Below are 20,947 nucleotides of genomic sequence, written 5' to 3'. Positions count from 1 at the left end.
AAGTGGAAGCAGGCTGTGAGATAGCTCATTCGTTAGCATCGCGCAGCACAATTTCCCCGAGCAAGAACATACCTCGGCCTTTGACCGTTTGAACCTGCAGCTCCCGCGGCTTTGCTGCGAGTTGGGCAAGAGCAACCAAAATCTTGTGAAGCCGAGCCTTCCTTTGACGATCATGCGGATGCGACCACCCGGGCCTTACCCCAACGCGAACATCAACGCATGACCGCCGCCAAAAGATCTGCAGCTCGGGATGCGTGGTCGTTTGCGACAATGCGGGAGGAAAACGAGGAGCCGCCCAGCGGCGAGTGTGGCACCGCCAATTCGGTCATGTGACCATGTAGGCCGCGCGGCGTGTCCAGACTCCACTGACTCCGCCCACGCAGAGCTCATTCATCTGCATTCAGGGCTCACAATGCCTTCGCGGAAAGAAAAGAAAGAGGCCCGGAAAGCAGCATACTCCGCTCTCATCGAAGACATCAGTGGCGATGCGGCTGCTCTCGAGTTACTTGCTCGCTCGAGCGATCCCTATCCCCGCCTACAACTCACAGCTTTGCTGCACCTTCGACTCGCCTCCCTTGGCATTCCTTCCCCCGCAGGCGACCTCTTTGCTGGTTTCTTGGGATGGTGTGCTCACACCCGGGCCCGGCAACTTCCGGACCAACTCGAGAACGCCCTTGTCCTGCGTAAGCAGAACACCCAAGTGCGGGAGGAGATGTGCAGGGAACTCGCTGCGCGCCTGCGCCTGCGGAGGCTAGATGAGGCCGGCAAGGCAGCCTGGCTCAACGAGAACACGACGGAGGTTTTTGTTGACCCACTCACCAAGCCATACCCCGACTACCATTGGTGGGTTGCTGAGTCGCCCGAGACAGCCGAGCAGTGGAGACCTCGAATCGAGGAGGGCAAGCAGGCGGACAGGCGCCACACGCGGCACCCTATTGCCGTGGAGGACCCCTCGAAGCTCGCACACATTGTGCACGAGGAGGAGAGTGTAGTTTTTCGGGACAGGAAAACAGGCAAGGTCGTCATGATCATAATCCGGGACTTCTGTAAGGACAAGAAGGTTCTGGCATACGCAAATGGCGAGACAGAGCAGTCGGCTGATATGAGAAGATCAGTCAGGGTGAGCAGGCAATATTTGAGTCTCATTTGTGCTCGTTATTGACACTTGTGCACCAGCTCGAGGACCCGGGGAAGCTTGTGCTTCTCGGCTACACTGCTGGTTCTCGCAGCCACCCTCTGTACGACTGGGCTCGGAACCTCCGCTCCTCCAAACACACCGCAGAATTCATACGGGAGCACGACTTCCGTGTATCATCAGTATTTGCTCTCTTCTGGAATCTGATCCAGTCGCACCTTCCTGAGGAGGTCCTCGCTCCGTTCGAGTCGTACCTTTCCGAGAATTCGATGGGTCGCATGGACGCCAATTCGAAGTCGCGGGAGTCGAAAGGCATCTATATGGTGGAGTGCGGAGACGAGTACGTCGAGTTCAATGATGCCGAACTCGCACCACCTGCAGGTGTGGCTGGTTGTAACTATGCGCGGTAAGTGCTCTTACAGCATTTCCTTAAATCGGTCCTGATGCATATCTTGTAGTGCCATTCATCGAGAGAAACAGCCCCAGAAATGGGCGTTCTCTTGGACGACTTCTCGCCGCAAGGGTATGACAGGAGGGAGTTTCTACGAGGCAGTCTATGGCATCAAGGTATGCCAGGCTCCCAACACGATGATCGCGTGGATGCCTGAGCACGACCATGGCACGAGTCTGCTCGATTACAGCTCGGATCGGAAGTGCGATGTTCCGCCTTTCGCGCAGGCTGGCATCGCCTTCGTTACGAGTACCCGCCTTGCCTCCACCTGGCAGAAGTATGTTGAGGGCGAGGATTTTGCGACTGTGGAGAAGGAATGGGTGGAGAGTATGGAGGATGACGTCGAGAGCAGCTGTGGCGATGAACTATGCACCCTCTGCCTCGATGACGATTACATTTGCAGTGTCAATCCCTGCCCAATTTGCATTTAGTTGTAACTCATCACTCGTCTTCATAGCTAGCAATGTTCTCAATTTACACAGAGTAGACATTACTGCAGCTTCAGCAAAACCCAAGATGCTCGTGCCGACAACAAGGATAGGGTAAGTAGCTAGGGACTACCTGCCTCGCACTCTCGATCTTCGCAGCAATCATGCCCTCCACATGCCACTGACCCCTGTGCTCCTCAAGTGGTTCGGCTTCAAGGACGCAGGCATCATTGCCTCCCTGAACACCTCACTGAGGTCGGGTACGCGTGGCGCGTCCTCGCGACGTCCTCCGCGCTCGCGCCGCACTCGAGCACGAGCCCCAGGATGCAGTCAGTCCTCCTTCTCCGCGAGGAACTCGCCCGCCCGCCCGCGCCCGCGCCCGCGCCCGCCTTCGCGCGCGAGTTCGCCTGGAACGGCAACCTACCGACGGTGTACTGCACCGCCGCCTTCTTCAACTCCTGCTCTGTCTTCCCTACCCACGCCGCCTCCGGGTGCACGTACACGACACCCGGGATCACGCGGTAGTTCATGTGCCCGTGCCCCGCCTTGATGCACTCTGCCGCCGCGATGCTCTCCTTGGCCTTGTGCGCGAGCATGGGCCCGAAGGTCACGTCGCCCATGCACCTCACGGCAGAGATGGAAGTGGTGTACTCGTCGTCGATCACGATGCGGCCGCGGGGGTCCACCTCCACGCCAGTCTTGGTTCCGACTTGGGCTGCCCCGAACAGCCTGCGCGCGCAACACTCGCGCGCCCGTCAGGGCGCGTGGCCTGGACGCGCAGATCGGACCGCTTACCGGATGGTTTACTGGTCATTCACCCTCAACGATCGCTGCACTACCGACGCTCGCGTCATATCCGCCTACCCCCGGTCGACTCAGCGCTCATGCGCGGATACACATTCGTCGCAGTATCCGGTCTGGTCACCGACGTCAGCGGTATATCCACGCCGGTCAGTCAACGACGAGACGCACTCGGGTGTCCAGCCATCTCTCATAGGGTATGTTTGTCCGTTTCCGATCCGGTTCCGAGCAGAAAAGCTAGCAGTCTTGGTTAGCAGATGTCGAGCGCGGGTGTCCCGGCCAACCAGTGCCAAGTACTCGCGCCGCCGACTCGCAGCGTGCCGTGCTACGTACGAACCATAAACCTGTACGATGCCTCCTGGAAGATATGTCAAGTTACGATCTGCCCCGGTCAAGCTGCACGCGCGACCGCAACGCGTCGGGCGCACTTGCTGCCGTTCACCATTTCCTTCCTCGACGATCGCTGCGCGGCACGAGCTCGCGGCGCGTCTGCCTTCGCCCGGTCGAATCTCCAGCCCATTTGCCCCGGTCAGAGGGCACCAAACGGGATGCTCACGGGCTGGTATTCGCCCGCCGCGATCCCGGTCTGCCCACCGACGTTAGCGGCGCCTCCACATGCACTGGTCAGCGTCGACACTCACTCCCGTTCTCTCCTCGATCTGTTCACGGCCTTCGCCTCGCACATTGTATGCGTTCCCTACCGAGCAGTCTTGCGTGGCCGCTCATCGTGCCCCTTGCCGACTTCCTGGCTCTCTTCGTGCCCACCCTCAACTCTGCGCGTCTTCTGCGTGTGAGTCGGTGTCTCCGCGCAAGGTTGATGAGCTCCGACTCAGTCGGACATTTGTATTTGGCCCCGGTCGAGCGCAGCGAACATCCTCCCGGTTGGGCGAGGTGACACGTACTGCACATAGGTCAGTGACCAAACCAAGCGCGGCACAGAGGTCGCGTACCGCTGAACCGTCCCCGCACGTCATTGTTCCGACACTGGCATGCCGAAAAGCACCCGGTCCGGCACTCGGCCGTTTGGAGACTGCACGCGCCCGGCAGGCGCGTTGGCCCGGAAATGCAGACTTCACTGCTCATCTGGCCACTCACCGGTCAGCCACCATGTACGGCACGTCCGCACACCCACGTTCGCGCCATCTGTGCCCTCGCCTAGTCAGCCCGTATGGGACGGTCAGAGCGAGTATCACAGCGCCAAACGGAGAGGCTTACGCGGAGTTTCGCTCGCCGCGGCGTGTCTCTGCCTCGGCACCCCCTGTCTCGTCCGCTTCCCTTCGCTTTAGTCACGGCATCGCGCTCGATGTGCCAGTTCCTGCCCGCCGGTACCTGCTCACTGGGCTGCTGCTTGTCGGACGAGTCGTCATAGGCGGCGAGTCTGCACCGGCCGGGACCGTGCCGCTTGCGAGGCATTTGCTGAGTGAGCTCATGAGCATGTCAGCGGATTGTCGACGAAGATGAATGGCTAGCAGCGACCACCGCAGACGACGTCGGCAGGCGATGGAGATGACGAAATGACGGAGATGACCTCGCAGGCGCACCGAGAGTCGGGAGCCAGTGGTTATCGCGGAAGTTGAAGTCCGATGTGAAACTCATTTGGTTTAAGGCGAGGGCCGGGGAAGTCGCGACCAGGCGAAGCGCAGGAGCAGTGTGGACGCATCGAGTGCGGCGAGCCTGGGGTCCGCCTTGTCAACAGTATCAAGAACGAGCGAGCCGCAGAGAAGAGGAAACTGACGAACCGAGTTACAATGGATGCTTGCGGGCTGAATTTTGCTGCCGAGCTCTGCAGGGATGCGGCTGGAGTGGCAGGCGAGCGGTACAACCTGTGCGGTTGTTGCTCACTCAGCTTGGGGTCCTGCGTGAACCTCAGTAGCTGATCGTGGCCGCCCCCGTCCACATCGAACGCAATCGCATGCGCCCAACACGGCGCACTCGGGGAGACAGGGACGGACTACTGGGCGCGCCGGCGCGATCATGTTGGTGGGTCGCCGACTGGGTGAGACACTGCGAGGTCACAGGCGCGCCGAGCGGAGAGTCCTGCGTCCGGCGCGTGCTGAACGGGCAGATGCGAGTCGGACGAGGACGGGGGCGCGTAGCTCGAGGTTGGCGTGCAGAGTACGGACGTGAACAGATGGCGGACGTGGAGGCGGGTCGAGTGAGGAAGGATATGCGGAACGCCGGCGCAGAGGAGAGGGAGGTTGAGGGCGAGTGACTTCGGTACTCATGGGAGTCGTTCCAGTTCTCCTCCGTCTGCGCCAGTCGTCCCTTCGCGGCCATCCACCCAAGCGTCGGTTCGTCCTCTGGGTGCTTGGCTAAGTGCGCAGGCGTGCTCTGCGCGATGGGTTTGACGTCGCGCGGTCGCTCGACCTCGAACTCGTAGGCAGTGGGGGCGGTACTAGTAAGGTTACCGAGCGCGCGGCGATTCCGCGTGACCAGGGCGTGAGGAGGGCGGCGGGAGCGTAGGTGGTTGGAGTGGCGACTGGACAGAGAGGCCGCCTACTGCGAGCAAAGACGATCGGGGTGCGGACGGAGACTTGGCGAGTGGGCATGACTTGAAATTAGAGGGGCGCAGGCGCGTTGAACGCGGCTCCTGCGCCCGGTGCGCATGCTGAGCGGGCTGATGGCCAAGCGAGCGGATGGGTGGCGAGGCGGTGGGCGCGCTGAACGAGAACAGGGCGCGTCAAGTTCGGGGCGCGCGTAACTCGGAGGCCAGGGTGAGGGGGGTGGTGGGTGATGGTCCGTAATGCTCACCGGAGTCGTGTAGACTCTCCTCTCCTCTCTGCAGATCTCCCTACTCCTCGCCCTACTCCTCGCTATGTACCGTCCTTGTGCTAGTCGGGGTCCCTTGAAGCACGCGTCGGCGTGTCCCGCGACTCGGCGAACCCGTCCCATCAGGAAACCCCCCTGCGCGAATGTGGCGCGAATCGGCGCCAAATCGGTCCGGCGCGACCTCCCGTGTAAACGGCTTCCAAATCGGTGCAAACAGCTCGTAAACGCCTTCTGAAAAGGCTGGCGGCGCAAATTTACTAAAATCACTGAGCGACTTACTAGTACCTGGCTTTACACACTTAATGCTGCAAGCCATAGCTGACACTGACTCGCACCAGGCCATGTAACTAGCACTACATCAGTTTCCTGTCTCAGGAGGATCATGTAATGTAATCAAACTACTACTTTCATCGAAACAGATGTGAACATGAGCCAGTGAGGATCGCCTCCTCGCGCGTCCGACATGATGCTCTTTGCCTTGTGCACCGCGAACTTGGGAGAGTGTCTCTGCTCCATCGCACGGGATCAGCAAACCCAGCATACTCCTACAAACCAAGCTCGAAACACACACCGACTTGCGCTCTTTGTGTCCTGGAGACGCCCGGTCCTTGTCGCGCACCCGGTGCTCCTTCTCCTTCGGCTCGTCCACCCGCTGCACTTGGGTGATGTGCGCCCGCGCTCCTCGGCCTCGGGCGCCCTCGACTTCAGTTGCAGCTTCAACCACTTTCGCAGCCGCGAGAGCCTCCTTGACCTCCATCGGCTGCTCCTCCTCCTCCTTCCTGAGGTCGCTATCTTGTTCCGGCAGGCTTGGCGCCACACCCCGTCTCCGCGAACCCAGCGCAGGTATGGAAAATATCGATGTTCGTCATCGTCCACGCGAACCCAGGCTCGTACAGCTCCGCGAAGCTCAGCGCGTGCGTATCCTCCGCCGCCTGCGCGTGGTGCTGCACGACGCGCGCGTCCGGCCGGGCGTGTGCGGACATGTTGTTCCTGCGTGCGTTCCCTGATGAGGCCCGCGATCCGGTCGTCCTTGTGCTTCTCGCGGTCCTTGTGCTTCTCGCGGTCCTTGTGCTTCTCGCGGTCCTTGTCCTCCGTGGGGATCTTGGGCTTCGTCAATCGCGCGTTCCGTGCAGCGTTGCTCGACAGCTCGGGCGAGTCATGCCTGCTCGAGTGCGCACTGGCGACCCTCGACGAGTCTGGCGTCCGGCTGCTCAGCGAGGACGGTGTCCGCGGAAACCGATATTCGGCGAGCATCTCGGACGCGTCGGGCTCGCGGGCCTTGCCCTTCTCCATTGCACGCCGTGCCTCGGGGGAGGAGGTGGCGCTCGTGGTCGATAGCGACATCGACCTGGACGGCACGATGGATGGGGCTGTGGATATCGCTGTCGAAGCGGACGAGCCAAGACTTGGTGGGGAGAGCGACGATCAGCTTGTGGAGGGAACGCCGAGTCCCGCTGCCGTGCTGATGCTTGTTGGGACGTTCGGGTGGGTGGCGAGGGTATCTCGCCGTGCAGCCACTTCTGGTACCCCCGTATGCTGAGTTTCTGGACAGCACTGGGGTGCAGGAAGACGATCGGCGGGAAGGGCGGCGGGGCCATGGGCGTGAGCAGAGCGATGCGCAACAGAGCGGCAGCATACATACACCTGCACGGAATCAGCACTCATGTAGTTGCTCGGGCCGATAATATCCTGCCATTCCGGAGAGCAGTGGCAGGGCTCGGCGCCGTGCTTCTGCCGTTGAGAGGGCTGAAGCACGCCACGAGGTGGACGAAGCTGGCCTCATCGATGCCCGGACGGTCGAACGTGCTGGCGATCGCGTCCGCGAGCACGCAGTACCTCGCGCGGCTGGCAACGCTCTCGGAGGAGCACCACTTGGCGGTCGTCCTGCTGCACCACGGGGGGCTCCACCACGTGCGCACGGAGATGCGGCACGGCGACTACGGCAGGTGGGCGACTGCCAACGTCGATCTGCTCATGCGGCTGATCGAGGGGCACGAGCCCGAGCGCGAAGCGGCACAGTGGCGATGCGAGCTGGGGCGTGACGCGAGGCAAGGAGGACGCGATGTGGGATGTACGGAGCTGCGCAGTGGGTTGGGCAGTGGATTGAAGGTCTTGTCGGCGTGCAAAAAGGTCGAACCGCGGATGACTACCGTGTGCAGTACGCTGGCCGCCGGCAGCATCGCGGGTGTTGACCCGGAGGTGTGGGAGAGGCGGTCGAGGCGGCCCAGAGGGAGCCTAGCCGCGTTTTGGGCGCTCGTGCTGAGGCGGCTCGTCCTGCGCTCGCGGCGGCTACGGAATCGGTACGTGGAGGGGCAAGACGGGAGGCGGGCGACAGGTCGGCGAGGGCGACAGGATGAGCGGGATAGATGACCCCGCGTCTGCGCATCTCACGAGGCGAGGATATGGAGATATGAACTATAAAGTTCAACGAAATGAGTGTTATATATTTAACGAGGATGAAAAAGAACATCGGGGATAGACTGAACTGGGGCCGCCCGCTCACGACGTGCGAAGAGACTGGCCTGCAGACCGCGGATGCGTCACCCGGGCCGATCCCCAACGCGTACATCAACGCGAGTCTGCAGGGGCCAATTATCCGTGGGCACTTGCGAGCGGGCGACGTAGGCGAGGTCAGAGAATGGGGGTATATGGCGTGGCCAGCATACTAGGTGATGGGCGCGAGCTTTCAGAACTCGAGTGTTACCTACTTACCGTGCCTGGTTTCGCCTCCCACATCGTCTTCTCGGCCGCAAACGACTGTCCTGTGTGGGTGGCGGAGATAGCAGTGCCAGTGTCCTCGTGGCAGGACACAGCCTCCCTTGGCGAGCTGCAAACGCGGTCACCCGGCATAGCCGAAGCATGCGTCTCGCACCAGGCCAGAGGAGGTTGGGTCGCCGGGACGAGGACACCGGCATGGCTATCGACTAAGTAATCGTCGTCGAGGACACACGGGGCAGTGGAGATGGCTGAGGAGGGGCTCGTCCATGCGAACCGAAGTCTGAGTGGATGCTCAGTATGGATTAGCAGGATACAACCAAACCACGCACCAAAATCCTTCTCTCGAGGTTCTGCGAGCGAGCTGAGCTCGATGCCCTCTCGCCCTTCTGATGGCGACTTCCAGTCTCGCCCTTGGCTATCTGCGATTTCCACTCGCATGATGTCGCGCGGCTTGAAGTGCATCGCCATTCGTGCGGCACAAGTCCTCGGGCAGTGCACGTCTTGGCTAGGGACACCGAGGGCTGATCCGTGTCGTTGGTGAGGTGGCGACGTGAGGGCAGTATATGAGCATGAATTTGGGCAGATCAAAGCCGAGCGAAGAGGGAATATGTTGGTGTAGCAGCGAGATGAGATAGTGGGATGGTGGTGGTGCCGCACCAAGGCGCGTTCTGCCCACAAGTCGAAGTAAGCGCCGACGCGTGCGCCCGGGCCAGGGAGCCTCTGGAGCTTCAAGAATGAGTCCGAAGTACGATTTTTTGTTGTGTCTAATGGATTTTGGGTGGAAGCATTCAAGCAGTTTGTGTCTGACCCTTTTATTCCAAATGGGACGAGCGCAACGACTTGTTATTCAGGCCCGCGAGGCCGGCACTTATGGACATCGCAAGGGACGGAGTGTATTCGACTACACTACAGTGATGTACGTATTCCTATCAGTGAATGAGTTCACGTAGAAGTTGTCACACAGATCGAGGACGTTGTCACTCGTCCACTCGGGTGGCTTGACAGGGCCGAACTTCGGTACCAGATGAATGCTCCGTTGGAGGTCCTCCAAGGGGACGATGGCTGCGACGCGGTCCCCTTCTTGCGTTCTGTGGCGTTTGATGCTGTAGAACAGGTGGTTGGCCTCTGGACGGGGCTTGAATCGGGTGAACCATTCAAGGTATACAAAATGCGACGGCACGGTGGGATCGCCATGGAAGACATTCTCGTGGGCCTTTTTGGTCAGTGAGAATATGGCGCGAACTTGGCCCACACGATAGCCTATTCGCTCGTAAGTTTCTGAGAATGTTTACTGAGGAGAGGTTTGCGTACCATCCACCCCTACGTGCCCACCATCTCTCTCGTTGACGAGCGCGGTGTCGAATCTTCCTGGGACGAGTCGGGCTTGGGTGTCTCGATAGTTTGGTCGGGCATGGATCACATCGAGGGTCTCAGGTGCATTCCTGCGCCTGAAAAAATCCTGGTTCCAGAACTTGACCTTGTGCCAGATGGACACGGCGCGGAAAGGAAGGTCGTACACGGAGAGATGTTCGGCGAGCTCGCGGCCGGTCAACTCGGGGTGCTTGTGACGCACAATGAAATCCTTGAGGGCGTGCTCGAAGTTGAAGGCACCGTAACGTGATTCGACCGCCGAAAAGGGCACAGACTTGCAAGTCGGGTGGCGCGTGAGATGGTGGTGGAGCTTATGGGGGATTTGAGAGGGGGCGGATGCGATGCGTGGGCGGCCGTCGAGGCGCCATTGGATGTAAAGCATGTGAGCGTGAATTTGTTCAAGGCGAATTACGGTGGAGGTCATCTGCGGGTACTCATCCTTGCGGTTGGACTTGCGCCACGGATCCTTCGCCAGTGAGATGTGGAGATGTTCGGATGCCGACGTGTTTGTACCGTCGGCAGTCCCAAAGAGCTTAATCCCAGCGGCGTAGTGTTGGAGCGAATGGAGCTTCGGGAAGTTGAAGTGGCTGCGAATGCCGAGGTCTTCAAAGACCGCTTTGTTCGCATGAAATCGAGCAAGAGCGTCGTCCAGCTGTCCAAGGGTCGTCGAGGTGTGCGCGGGCAGCTGTGCGAGATAAACAAAGTCCAGGAGAGCACGCACAGCGCGGATGAGGCGAGTGGGGTTGTGGCCGCCAGGTAAGCGGAGGTCGACAATGGTCCCGAGTAGAACACGGCAGATGTCTTCGTGTTCGGTGCCAGAGACGCGCGACAAGTGGGAGATGCCCTTGGAAAAATGGCGGAGGTTATGATTGGGAGGGAGGGCTTGGAAACGTTCGTCGATGACACGAGCACCATATGCGGCCTTGGTCCATGCGACAACATGTTTGACCATCCCTTGGTAGAGCTGATGCAGGATATCGGGGGGCAAAGACGCGTAGATGTTGACGTAGGGGAGATCTTGCCAAAATGGGTCCGTGAGGGGTTTGATGCCTGCTGCCTGGCAAGCGTTGACATGGGCGACTGCTGAACCCGTCCGCTCGAGAGTGACAAGGGCGTCCAAGATTGCATTAAGGTCTCGCTGGGTACAAGGCACAGGCTCGCCCAAGGAGTCAGGGTCCACGACGCCTGCGGGGCATTCACCGTTCTTCACACCCGTGACGAGGACGATCTCCGGATAGTCGCCGACATAGGCGGCGAAGATGGGGTGGCAGCGTTTGGCGATACCACGGCCAGTGGTCATCACAGTGCCGTGTCGACCGGCCTTCCGAGTCGGCGCGAGGGCCATGCGAAGGCATGCATGGAAAAGGTTGCTGGACGCCCGACGGCGGGTTTCGTCACTCTTGATGTGTGAGAGTCGAGTAACTGGAAGATACCCTATGAGCAGTTGGGCCTGTCTGCTCGATTTCCGACGAATCTCCTTGGGGATATTGCCTATGGTGAGATAGAGTGGGTAACATGATCGGTTGCGAAACTGCGTCAACTGGGTCTTATCTGACGAAATGATGAGGGGTATGATCGTCGCACCGGCTTGCTTCTTTTCGAGTTTGCGCTGCGATAATTGAGTTAAGACTTGTGTTTTGCGAGCAACCAGGGAACGCAAGCATACCTGCAGGCGCCACCACCAATCGCCAGTGTGCATGTCGCCATAAACTCGCGTCGTCTTCGTGGGATCAACGTAATGTTTCTCGGGCGCCAGGATGATGCTGGTGGCCCAATCGGAGGATCCGAAGAGCACGCGTATGCACTCCATAGCATCGCGGAGCCAAAAGTCATACTTCTCCCCATCCACCTCGAGGACGTGACGAACAAAACTCGGGCGAGGAGGGAGCAACGAATCAATGATCTTGTTGAGTTCCTTGGTGTTCTTGAATGAGATATCCAGGCCATCAAGAACCTGGGTAATCGGCCGAGTTCAGGGTTGTGTGAGCCACGGAGGTACATGGAAGAGCGAGCTGTCGTACCCCGTCAATTGCCAGCAATTCATTGAACGCACTTGCCGACGGACCTCGCGTCTTGGCCCATTGTGCGATGCGCCATTCCATCCGCGAGGCGAAGGGGGCGAAGACATTCGTGTCCGGTGTGTCTTCTAAGGCCGCTTCGTAGAGAGCAAAGGGATTCTCGGACGCAGCCGCATTGGCCTCGCCGACTGCTGCCCTGGCGAATGGGACTACAAACGGATCGTGAAATAAGTACTCCTCATCGCTTGGCTGAATGCCTGGCACGTCGCGATCAACGTCCATATCGTCCTGGGTTCCGTCAGGGCGGCCTTGATTATTCTCGTGGTCGTGATCATCAGGACCGAGTGGTCGATCGGATCCTGCAGAGGGTGATCTCAATGCCCTTGCCTGAGGGGATGGGCTGCGGTTCAAGGGCCTTGGCGGTGCGTCCTCGTAGTCCCGCTCATCTTCGTCATCGGATGACGAGTCTGACGTGAAAGGTAACTTGTCGACTGCATCGTCTAGTAGGGGCTCGCTCAGCGCATCTTGCCCATCGAGGTCAACTTGAATGTTGTCGTCTGGGTCTAGGTACTCAAGGGGACCGTCGAGCTCTGGTGCAGAAACCCGGTTGGTTACTGCGCGACATGCCCGCTATTAAGTACAATGCTCACCTTCGTCCACTGGCTGGTTCGCATGTGCCGCCGTAAGCCCTGGTTCTAATCGATCTGGTGCACTCCCAGGCTGGTCAAGTCGTCCAATGAGATGATTAGAAGGTCCTGCGGCAGGTTCGGGCGACCCACGAGCGAGCGCGAGTCGAGCGCGCGCATGCAGGCGTGCTGCTTCCATTGCTTGTGTGACGCTGGCCTGGCATCGAGGATCACCTGAGCGTACGACATGACGTGATAGTGCGTCAATATCGAATCCCGAGGCGCCGCAGCCAATGCACCGATGCGAGGCGCTTTCGAGCGGGCTGGCACGGTGCGTACCACCTGTGAAATCACATTCCGAATTCGCAGGGTCAGACATTGGTCTAGTAAGTACGAGGGAGTGAAAGCACACCTGGGAGGCCCACATTCATGCAGAGATGGGCGAGAGGGCCAGCTCCAATGTCACTGATGCGTTGGGTGTCCTTCAAGACGTGAAACGGCTTATTCGACACTGCCAGACCAATTGACCGGGCAAGCGATGAAGGGACGCCTTTGGCGACAAGCAGTCGCCTGATATCTGCGATTGTGGTACTGTCAGATACGACTGGGCGGACATAAGCAGATGTTGAGTGAAATTCAATGAGCAATCATTAATCGAAAACTGACCGATTGGTATACTTCGCCCAGCGCACGGGCGCACAAATATTGTGTATGTCGACTCCGCAGTTATTCGCCTTCGATGGTCCAGCCGAACATGGGTGAAGTGACCTCGACGATGGCGTGTCCTGACCATGCAAGTTATGAGAAGCCTCGTGATAGGGAGCCAATCAGCTTGACAGAGACTGGCTGTTGAGGGTCGGATGTCAGTGGAACTCGTAACTGGTTATCACACAAGTGGACACTGCACTTGAACTCACCAGATGCTACCGCCCAGAGAACAAGGTAGGCATACACCGAGACCCATTGTAATGCCACCCATTCGACTTCTGATTGCCCTGCAAAAAATCCAGTCGATCCATCTTCGGGTCGTCCTCCGTGTCGCTGGAAAGCACTGCTGTACTGTTCTCGGGTTCGCGGCCCTGCAGGGGAGTCGGGGCGGCTCGCGACGCCTGGCAATGTTGAAAGGTGCAAGAGCAAAAGGCTGGTAATCGCCGGCAGAAGGAGGAGGAGGACCATATTGAACATGTAGCGGGATGTGTGCATGATGATTGAGGCCTGGTTCGGTGAACACAAGCTCGCCAGAGCTCGATTTCGCCATCCTTGTTTGGCAGAACGCCCGCCTGCGTGCTGCGTCGGCATGGCGGGCGTGTACTGTAAGGTAACAAACACCTTAAGTGTGTGAGCGATGTCGACTCAGTGACCGTACTAATACCCTTGCACCAGGGTCCGAGTTAAGCAACACACGCAGCCGCCGCCCACATGCCGCAATGCCCAACGGTCCATCGCAGGCCGCTAACTCTTGCCCAGAGGCAGGGCTCGGGCCGCAGAGCACAGGCAGAAATGCAGACCCGGGGCAGGGCTTGATAACCCGCAGTGGCATGGCCCGCCACGGCACCCTAAATCAACGGCCAAATTTGTGCCTGGAGATTCCCCCGGGCCCGCTGGCACCTCCAAGCCCTTGCCTCTCTCCTCGCGCCCACGACCTCCCTCCGAGCCCGTGTGGTGGAACCCTGTTGTCCTGCCCCTCAGTTGCCGCAGCTCACCAGTCATGCCACCAGCGCCCACCAGCAAGAAACGACGCGGCAGGAAGACAAAGGCGGACCAGATTGAAGACCCTGCAGAAACCGAAGGTGGCAACGCAGGTAAGTGTGAACACGGTACAACACGCGAGCTGAATGTGAGTGCTTACCGAATATTGCGTGAACTTGAAGGACTAGACACTGGTGTCAAGTCCAAGTCCCGTGTGTCTCGGTCATCCCAAGAAGTCGATCCTGACCTGCAAGAGCTCGCAAAGGAGATCAAGAACCAAAAGCGAGCTGAACAGACCGCATTTGAAGCCGCCCGCGAGAATGAGATAGCCAATCCTACGAGTGAGTCTGAGCATCTTTCATAGCTTGTTGTAAGTACATATATTGACCGTCGCAACGCGCACTGGCACCCCAGTCACCCAACCGCGCTCAGCCAAAGCGCAGGCGTACAAAGACAGAGGTATCAAAGACATGCCTTGTCCACTTTCTCCACATGTCATGCTGATATTCGACGTTCGTACAGTTTGGCTGCCCAGCGGTAAGAAGCGTGAGCGCAAAGCCTCTGAAGTCGGTCCCTCCCCTACAGCGAGTACCGTCAAGCGAGGGCGTGTGATGAGCACGGAATGTAGGGACTTACCTCCCATATCCCTTTGGCCTCCTTTTATGCCTAGCTTTTGCAGCGTCGCCGCCCCACAAGCCCGCCACCGACTCGGATAGTATCAGCAAGGCACTGGATACAATCCAAGCTGAAGGTACGTAACTGAATCTGTTCACGGCAAGTGGTCGTTCAATGCAGTCCTGCTCTGCAGGCCAAGAAGTCGGTGACACAGACCAGGATGTCGAGATGGCACATACCAATGCAGCTGAGAGTACGCCCTGTCCATCCCGATGTGATGGTCATACGATGACTTTGACTCGTCCAGAGAAACCTGCAGGAAGTGTCAGCGCATCCGAGCAGGAGCAAGACTCCGAAGATGATCTGATCCAGTCAGATGCTGGCCGTGAGCAAGATGAAGACTTCGGCGTTGAGTACGAACCTGCCATTTCTCAACGGAAGGCAGAGAAGATCGCCCAGCAACTCAAACAAGGCGTGAGTACAATAGTGGCGTTCCTCGAGCGCCATGTTTCCCACGCGCACTCACTGCACAATCTTCCCAGACCGCAACTCTTGTCTCGAAAGCTGAGACCCGCCGCGACCACAAGTCGCGCAATGATCTGACGGACCACGATGCCTCCACTGGCACCGACTCCGAGTACAAGGCCGACTTCCTCGACGACGACGACAGCTCTGCATGCTCTCAAGACCATGAAAGCGGTGACTCGGACCCAGTTGAAAGCGCCGAGGCCAGTGATGAGCGCGTCCCCGATCCTGCATGGCAAGTACGTCTTGACCGTTGTTTCCACCACTTAACCAGCCTCACTAACTCATCCGATGCAGGCAATGATTGTCAATCGTGCCAAGCGTCGTGCCACTGGCAAAGCAGTCACTGTCACGGTGGGCCAGGCGGAGACCCACGACAAGGGACCTCAAAACAGCCATGATAACTCCAAGGTGACGTACATGGTGCTCACCTCAGCTAGTGCCTTGTGCTGATACCGAGGTTGAATGCACAGAATGATACCAGCGGCCGATCCACTACGACGCCTAGCCCGGCTGGCGACCTCGTGGAAGCCAACAGAACCAAGCCGAAGCCGAAGCCCAATGAGCAAGAAGGCATCCGAGATGATGTTCCGGACCATGTAAGTCCTCGCATTTCATAGAAAATGTGCATCCACTCACATGCTTCGATGAGGACACCCCGGCTCCTGCGCTCACTGCGGAGGACATGGAGTACTTCGTTGATGAGCGCTTTGTTGTCACAGGTCGCAAGTCGCGCCGCGGTGCTAAGGGCAAGGTCAAGGCTGCACCCATTGCCAATGATACGGCCACGACGGTATTGTTTCATGAGCCTTATACCTTTCAAACGTCACTCACGACTCAACCCCTGTGCAATCATGCAGCTTAAGTCGCAGCCAGGCAAGGAATTGGGTGCAGCGCTCAAGGCGCCAAGATCTGTGTCGACGCCTGCCAGGAAAGTGGTGTGTAGTCCACGCCGGCGCTGTTGCGATTGCCGCTGACATGTACATCTTCATCGTCACAGCACAAACGGGTAAGTGTGAGGCTTACCAATGATGTACCTCACATGTTCATGGATATCACGGCCTGCGTCGCTCTCACATGGTGCAGCGAGCATCCCCAGAGGTGCGCATAATCTCGTCAATGAAATGCATGGGGAGCATGCACTCGCGGTTTCCCAGTGCTTGCCTGTTAAGTCTAATCTCGTTTCCACTGTACAGTACTTTGGGACGGCGAGTGAAGACGACGAGTCAATCGAGCTTGTGGCAACACTTCAGCCGAAGGCACCGCGTGGAAAGCCTTCCAAAACGGTATGACGACAATACCGACGTGCCTTGATCACCGCTAACTGCCAAATATTATAGGCAGGTGTGCCGGATCGGGTGGAGGCGCCGTTGGCTCAGGACTCGGACGACGACAGTGCATCTTCCGGTGATGATGCCAGTGTTCGCAAGGCTCCCACGAAGCCACCTGTCAAGTGGGCGGTGGTCACGGCCCTCTCATACAACGAGGATGGTAAGACGGCCGCGGGTATCATGTCCCAGCGATCTGGAAAGGTTAAGTCACTCCTTTCGGAGACGATTGCGCACGAGTTACCACGTGCGCTCCTTCGAGTGAACGCCTTCCCAAACAAATACGCGCGTCCACCTATGTTTCTCGACATGCTTGTCGATGCATCTGTGCGACTAAACTACACAGACATAACCGAGCGGCTTCTCAGTGACACGAAGTACAGCACTGATATGACGAAGATCGTGAGGTTAACTACCCTTCTGCAATCTCGTTGCCTGCTCATGGATTGGTTCAGCCGATTGACAGGATGTCGAGTGTGCGGGGTCCACTGTACAAGGCTGCTCGTGACATCGCGTGGGAAGCATATGGTCTCAAGGACCTCGAGGATGACCCATCGGCGATCAAGAAGGCCACCCGCCTCCTTACTGTCGACAACCGCTATATAAGCCCAGGGACCCTCAACATGAAGGTGAGTATGCTGTCTATCTACATGCTCTCGGAACTGCTCACATCTCTCCTAGAAGGGCAAATACGGCGACTTCCAGCCGAACTTACCCTTCTGTGCCCAGCCTATCATCAAGATGATCAACACTCTTTTCTTCGGGACGAATGCCTTCTTCCCACTCGACGACGGCTTCTTCGTGTCGTCGATCAAGACTGGTGTCGAGGCACTCAACTCGAAATACCTATAGTCATGGCTTCCTTCATGGCCACAATGGTCTACATCCCTACGTCTTCTGATCAACTATCAAAGTACTGACTATCGTCTTGAAGGCTGGTGCTGCTATTCGAGAGGGGCTCGATGGAGTTCGCCGCCCTCTGAGGACTGGGCAGGGATTCAATGCGACGATGCACGAAGCCCATTACACTGGTCATGTGGCCACTCTCACGGGGATCAATGTGAGTGGGCGACACAAGCTATTGGCATATATGTACAAGGCAGCAAAGTGAGTCGTGTTCTGAGATTGGTACATTGCACGAACTAAAGGATGTGCAGGACATATCATCTCAAAGGGAAATCGGAGTCAATCAACCTGGCACAAGCAAGTTCGTCAACAACGAGACTGCGGGCAACGACATCGACGACGCGATGTTATAGTTTTTTTTGTTCTTGGGTTCTCTACATGACTGAAACCTTTGTGTCATTGGACAGCCACGACGAGTAGTTACTACGAGTTGGTGATCCATGATGCTTCTATACCTGGTCCATGTAGTGCAATGGCTCATCTAGGGGTATTTGTGTTCCGAAAAAATGGGAATTCATGTTCCAAAAAAGCAAATTCATGTTCAAAAAGATGCGAATTCATGTGAATCAAGAGGGTACAGAGGTCTCATTTGGGTGGGGTAAATTCGTGCGAGATTTGCCAGAATTCGAGCAAATTTCGTAGAGGTCAGCTAAATGGGTCCTAACCAAATTTCGGGGAAATTCACGTGAATTAGCCCAAATTGAATGGGGGGGATTTCCTGATGCCCTGGAGTCCATGCATTCGAGCCCATCGACGCTCTTCGCGATGGGGTTGTGTCTGGTTGCCGAGACCGCCGATGGCATGATTGACACCCGGTAGCTTGTGCTCGCCATTGCTGAACTCGAAGGACTCGCCTGAGAGGTTTCGAGGGACTCGCGCGAGAGGTTCTGTGACTGAACCAAGCTTCCACACCCTGCTCAAGCCACGCCTGCCCGCTGCGGACGCAACTAAGCCGTGGCAGGCCTGAGCGACGCCTTTTTAACAGCGTTTTGGTGTGTCTACGCGGGGCTTGTGGGGGGCAGCGGCGACGGGTGGCCACAGACTCGGAGGGGACTCATGGACAGCGGGGACACTCATCCTCTGGCCCGCAGCGCCCTCCAAGCGGCGCTGCGGAACGGTAGCACCGTGGACAACAGCGGATGCCGGCGGCTTGGGTGACGGGCGACCTGTACGACCGCCGGCGGACTGGACAGCGGGGAATGCGGTGGTGGCGGTGTGGGTCGCGTGCGCGACGGGTCGGAGGCGCTGAATATGGCCGGATATGGTCACGTCCAGATATGGACGTGGCGGGCGGGCACGCTCGTCCCTCGCGTGCAGGGATATATGGTCGGGGAGGGTGGTGCGGCACGCTCATCCCTCGTGGGCGCCGCGCCGCGCCGCGGCGACTCGGTGGACGTGGTTGCACGCGGAAGTGAACGGCGCACTGTATGCTCGCATGCACACTATTGGCGACCACCGTTCACGCCGACGACCCGAGTACTTAGCTAATTATGGCGGAAGACATCGAACGCGACCGCGTACGCCCAACGCGGCGCACTCGTCCATTTCTTTCGTGATCGCCTCTGCTGGCAGGCTCTGCAGACTCGGCGAACCCGTCCTCGAGTCCGTGCATTCGCACCTCCCACTCCTCGCACGCGCGCGGTGCAAAATGCACTCAAGCGCATTGGTGGTGGCGAGGAAGTCTCCCCAGCCCTCACCCATGCCGCCGGATTCACCCCAGCCAAGGCAGCCGGAGGTGGCAGGACCACCCGCCAGACGCGTGCTGAGACCGCGCGAGAGCTCGTGGATCGCAATGCCAGCCTCAAGATCACCGCCGTGGTGCGGGTTCGCAGTGTTCCAGAGGTACATCCTGCAACGACCGTTCTGACCACCAGGATGGGCCATGAAGTTGGCTGCAACAAGGATGAGTTCTAAGTTCTCCACTAAGCTACCTATTGACTCACCGTTCTTGTACCCGCTGCCGTCCTGAGCTTTGGCAATGACGCCATCGTTCTCCTAGCAACCGCGACCGAGTCACCGAAGTTGCGCTGCTGGAAGTTACCCGAGACCTCGTCGAAGCCATACCGTTAGTACAGATCATGCACGAGGTTGCTGGTGTAGAACAACTGGGTGCCTGCTGCGTTGGCGTACTTCTGCGCCTCATCAAGCGCATCCTCCCTCTCCGTCTTCTTCGGGACGTACGTGAAGTTGAATACCAGCAACTCGCCTGCGCGGGATGGGAGCAACCGACATCGGCGAGTCTGATGCCCAGCCGACGGCGGAAATAAGGCGATGCGGCTGGCAGGCGCTCGCGGCGGCCTCGTAACAGTTGCCCTGCATCTCGACCTCGAACGGTGGCCGGTCGCCAGGAATTGGACCGTGCCACGCCACGGAAACCCAGCTTCCAAACGAGCTCGAGGGACATCGAGTCGCCGTTGGGCACTTGGATGAACGCAGCCTTCGCCTTGGCGGGGTTGGCGGCGTCCGGGACTGTAACGGATATTCCCGTTACGGTATATTTTACATTACATATTTGTCCTTGTTTGCTCCAGGACTCGTATGGCGCGCCGGCGCACCTACGAGCCCTCAGCTTTACCTCGTCACCGCCTTTGTATGCAATCTGTAGACAGTACCTCTTGAATAGAGACTGGGTGCAGCGCATACGAGGCACGACGAGTAAGGCGCCTTACACTTTTTTGCGCTCCAGAAAAGCTTCTATCTCTCTGGGACTATCTACTCTAGGCAACAAACTCTCGAACCTCGAAATTCGACATCAACAAACTCTATGCTACTTTGATCATCCTCTGGCCAACTCGACAACTCGACAAGATGTCCGAGTCGACCAACACCCCGTCCGCACCTTCGCGAGGCACCCGCGGGTCCCACAGTGGAACCCGCAGCAAGCTGAAGGCGTTGCGTGCGGAAGTCCGAGCAAAGCTCGCCGCAAGTCAAGAGCGGATCAACAAAGCCCTCGAGGAATCCAAGCAACTCGAGGCCGAACTGCTGGCAACGGTCGACGCCGCTCTGTCCGAGGCCAGCAGCCGCAGTCGGTCTTCTCGCACGAAGACCACCCGGACTGAGTCTTCTCACCGCGAGGACTCAGCCGGAGCCCTCACAGAGCAGGCGCCGTCCGACCGTGAGGTCGAACAGGCACCGCGCACTGAGCGGCTCGAGCCCAATGTCGAGCCCGCTCAAAACCGCCCGGAGACCGACTCTCCACCTGCTTCGACCCAGCCGATGAAGCTCGGCACCACTCTGAGGAGTGGTGAGCGCGCCGAGCTCGACAACGTAGCCGTAGTCGAGCTCGTGCCTGGATTGAACGAGCAGCGCCAGGAGCTGACTCGTATCAGCACCCGGGAGGGCATAGGCACACAGTACTACAGTAGTACTGTGTGCAGTGGGAACGAGCCCACGCGTGTAGATACGCTCGTCGCGTGTTCAGAGATGAGCCGCGACACAAAATATATATATTCGTTGTCGAACGCCGTGCGCGCCACGACGAGCAGCCTGCTCGACGCGACGCGCGACGCGCTCAACGCTACAGGCGTCGAGCGCCACGAGTCTGTGGTGAGCGCCCCGAGTTCTAGC

General features: G+C 58.5%; 6 protein-coding genes across 6 annotated transcripts; 3 read left to right on the top strand and 3 right to left on the bottom strand.

Moving 5' to 3' along the window:
- The first annotated feature begins 157 nt into the window (after positions 1 to 157).
- Positions 158 to 2,076, top strand: B0H18DRAFT_1039108 (uncharacterized protein). Its single transcript, XM_048030480.1, is given in 4 exon segments — positions 158 to 352; positions 363 to 1,120; positions 1,177 to 1,541; positions 1,594 to 2,076. 3 exon segments carry the CDS (start codon positions 413 to 415, stop codon positions 2,015 to 2,017), a joined length of 1,497 nt encoding a protein of 498 aa, XP_047887557.1. The 5' UTR covers positions 158 to 352; positions 363 to 412; the 3' UTR covers positions 2,018 to 2,076.
- A 2,340-nt stretch (positions 2,077 to 4,416) lies between these two features.
- On the bottom strand, positions 4,417 to 7,182 carry B0H18DRAFT_1124446 (uncharacterized protein; the record flags this gene model as incomplete). Its single annotated transcript, XM_048034854.1, has 7 exons — positions 4,417 to 4,500; positions 4,551 to 4,670; positions 4,748 to 5,311; positions 6,156 to 6,363; positions 6,419 to 6,516; positions 6,566 to 6,954; positions 7,008 to 7,182. 7 exons carry the CDS (start codon positions 7,180 to 7,182, stop codon positions 4,417 to 4,419), a joined length of 1,638 nt encoding a protein of 545 aa, XP_047887556.1.
- A 164-nt stretch (positions 7,183 to 7,346) lies between these two features.
- B0H18DRAFT_1215194 (uncharacterized protein) lies at positions 7,347 to 8,253 on the top strand (the record flags this gene model as incomplete). The annotated part of the gene is made up of 2 exons (XM_048036622.1): positions 7,347 to 7,884; positions 8,064 to 8,253. The coding sequence occupies exons 1-2, from the start codon at positions 7,370 to 7,372 to the stop codon at positions 8,251 to 8,253; spliced, it is 705 nt and encodes a 234-aa protein (XP_047887555.1). The 5' UTR covers positions 7,347 to 7,369.
- Positions 8,254 to 8,508: 255 nt separating this feature from the next.
- Positions 8,509 to 8,770, bottom strand: B0H18DRAFT_1124444 (uncharacterized protein; the record flags this gene model as incomplete). The annotated part of the gene is made up of 2 exons (XM_048034853.1): positions 8,509 to 8,582; positions 8,632 to 8,770. The coding sequence occupies 2 exons, from the start codon at positions 8,768 to 8,770 to the stop codon at positions 8,509 to 8,511; spliced, it is 213 nt and encodes a 70-aa protein (XP_047887554.1).
- Positions 8,771 to 13,744: 4,974 nt separating this feature from the next.
- Positions 13,745 to 17,733, top strand: B0H18DRAFT_958979 (uncharacterized protein; the record flags this gene model as incomplete). Its single annotated transcript, XM_048042764.1, has 20 exons — positions 13,745 to 13,974; positions 14,016 to 14,119; positions 14,189 to 14,347; positions 14,529 to 14,630; positions 14,677 to 14,757; positions 14,815 to 14,874; positions 14,929 to 15,095; positions 15,164 to 15,385; positions 15,444 to 15,557; positions 15,620 to 15,745; positions 15,799 to 15,939; positions 16,007 to 16,084; positions 16,147 to 16,155; positions 16,233 to 16,247; positions 16,343 to 16,432; positions 16,487 to 16,876; positions 16,930 to 17,103; positions 17,156 to 17,294; positions 17,389 to 17,534; positions 17,623 to 17,733. 20 exons carry the CDS (start codon positions 13,745 to 13,747, stop codon positions 17,731 to 17,733), a joined length of 2,658 nt encoding a protein of 885 aa, XP_047887553.1.
- A 1,135-nt stretch (positions 17,734 to 18,868) lies between these two features.
- On the bottom strand, positions 18,869 to 19,699 carry B0H18DRAFT_1124441 (Fungalysin metallopeptidase-domain-containing protein; the record flags this gene model as incomplete). Its single annotated transcript, XM_048034852.1, has 4 exons — positions 18,869 to 19,272; positions 19,324 to 19,375; positions 19,465 to 19,512; positions 19,562 to 19,699. 4 exons carry the CDS (start codon positions 19,697 to 19,699, stop codon positions 18,869 to 18,871), a joined length of 642 nt encoding a protein of 213 aa, XP_047887552.1.
- Positions 19,700 to 20,947: the final 1,248 nt, after the last annotated feature.

Source organism: Fomitopsis serialis, assembly GCF_022376445.1.
Source record: "Fomitopsis serialis strain Sig1Antser10 chromosome Unknown B0H18scaffold_123, whole genome shotgun sequence".
Taxonomy (NCBI): domain Eukaryota; kingdom Fungi; phylum Basidiomycota; class Agaricomycetes; order Polyporales; family Fomitopsidaceae; genus Fomitopsis; species Fomitopsis serialis.
This window is presented reverse-complemented; position numbering and strand designations above follow the sequence as displayed.

Excerpts from the sequence above, each read along its gene's own strand:
- B0H18DRAFT_1039108 (XM_048030480.1), top strand. The coding sequence starts at position 413 with ATGCCTTCGCGGAAAGAAAAGAAAGAGGCCCGGAAAGCAGCATACTCC. Across the intron at positions 1,121-1,176 it reads ATATGAGAAGATCAGTCAGG|CTCGAGGACCCGGGGAAGCT; the intron begins GTGAGCAGGCAA and ends CTTGTGCACCAG. Across the intron at positions 1,542-1,593 it reads GCTGGTTGTAACTATGCGCG|TGCCATTCATCGAGAGAAAC; the intron begins GTAAGTGCTCTT and ends CATATCTTGTAG.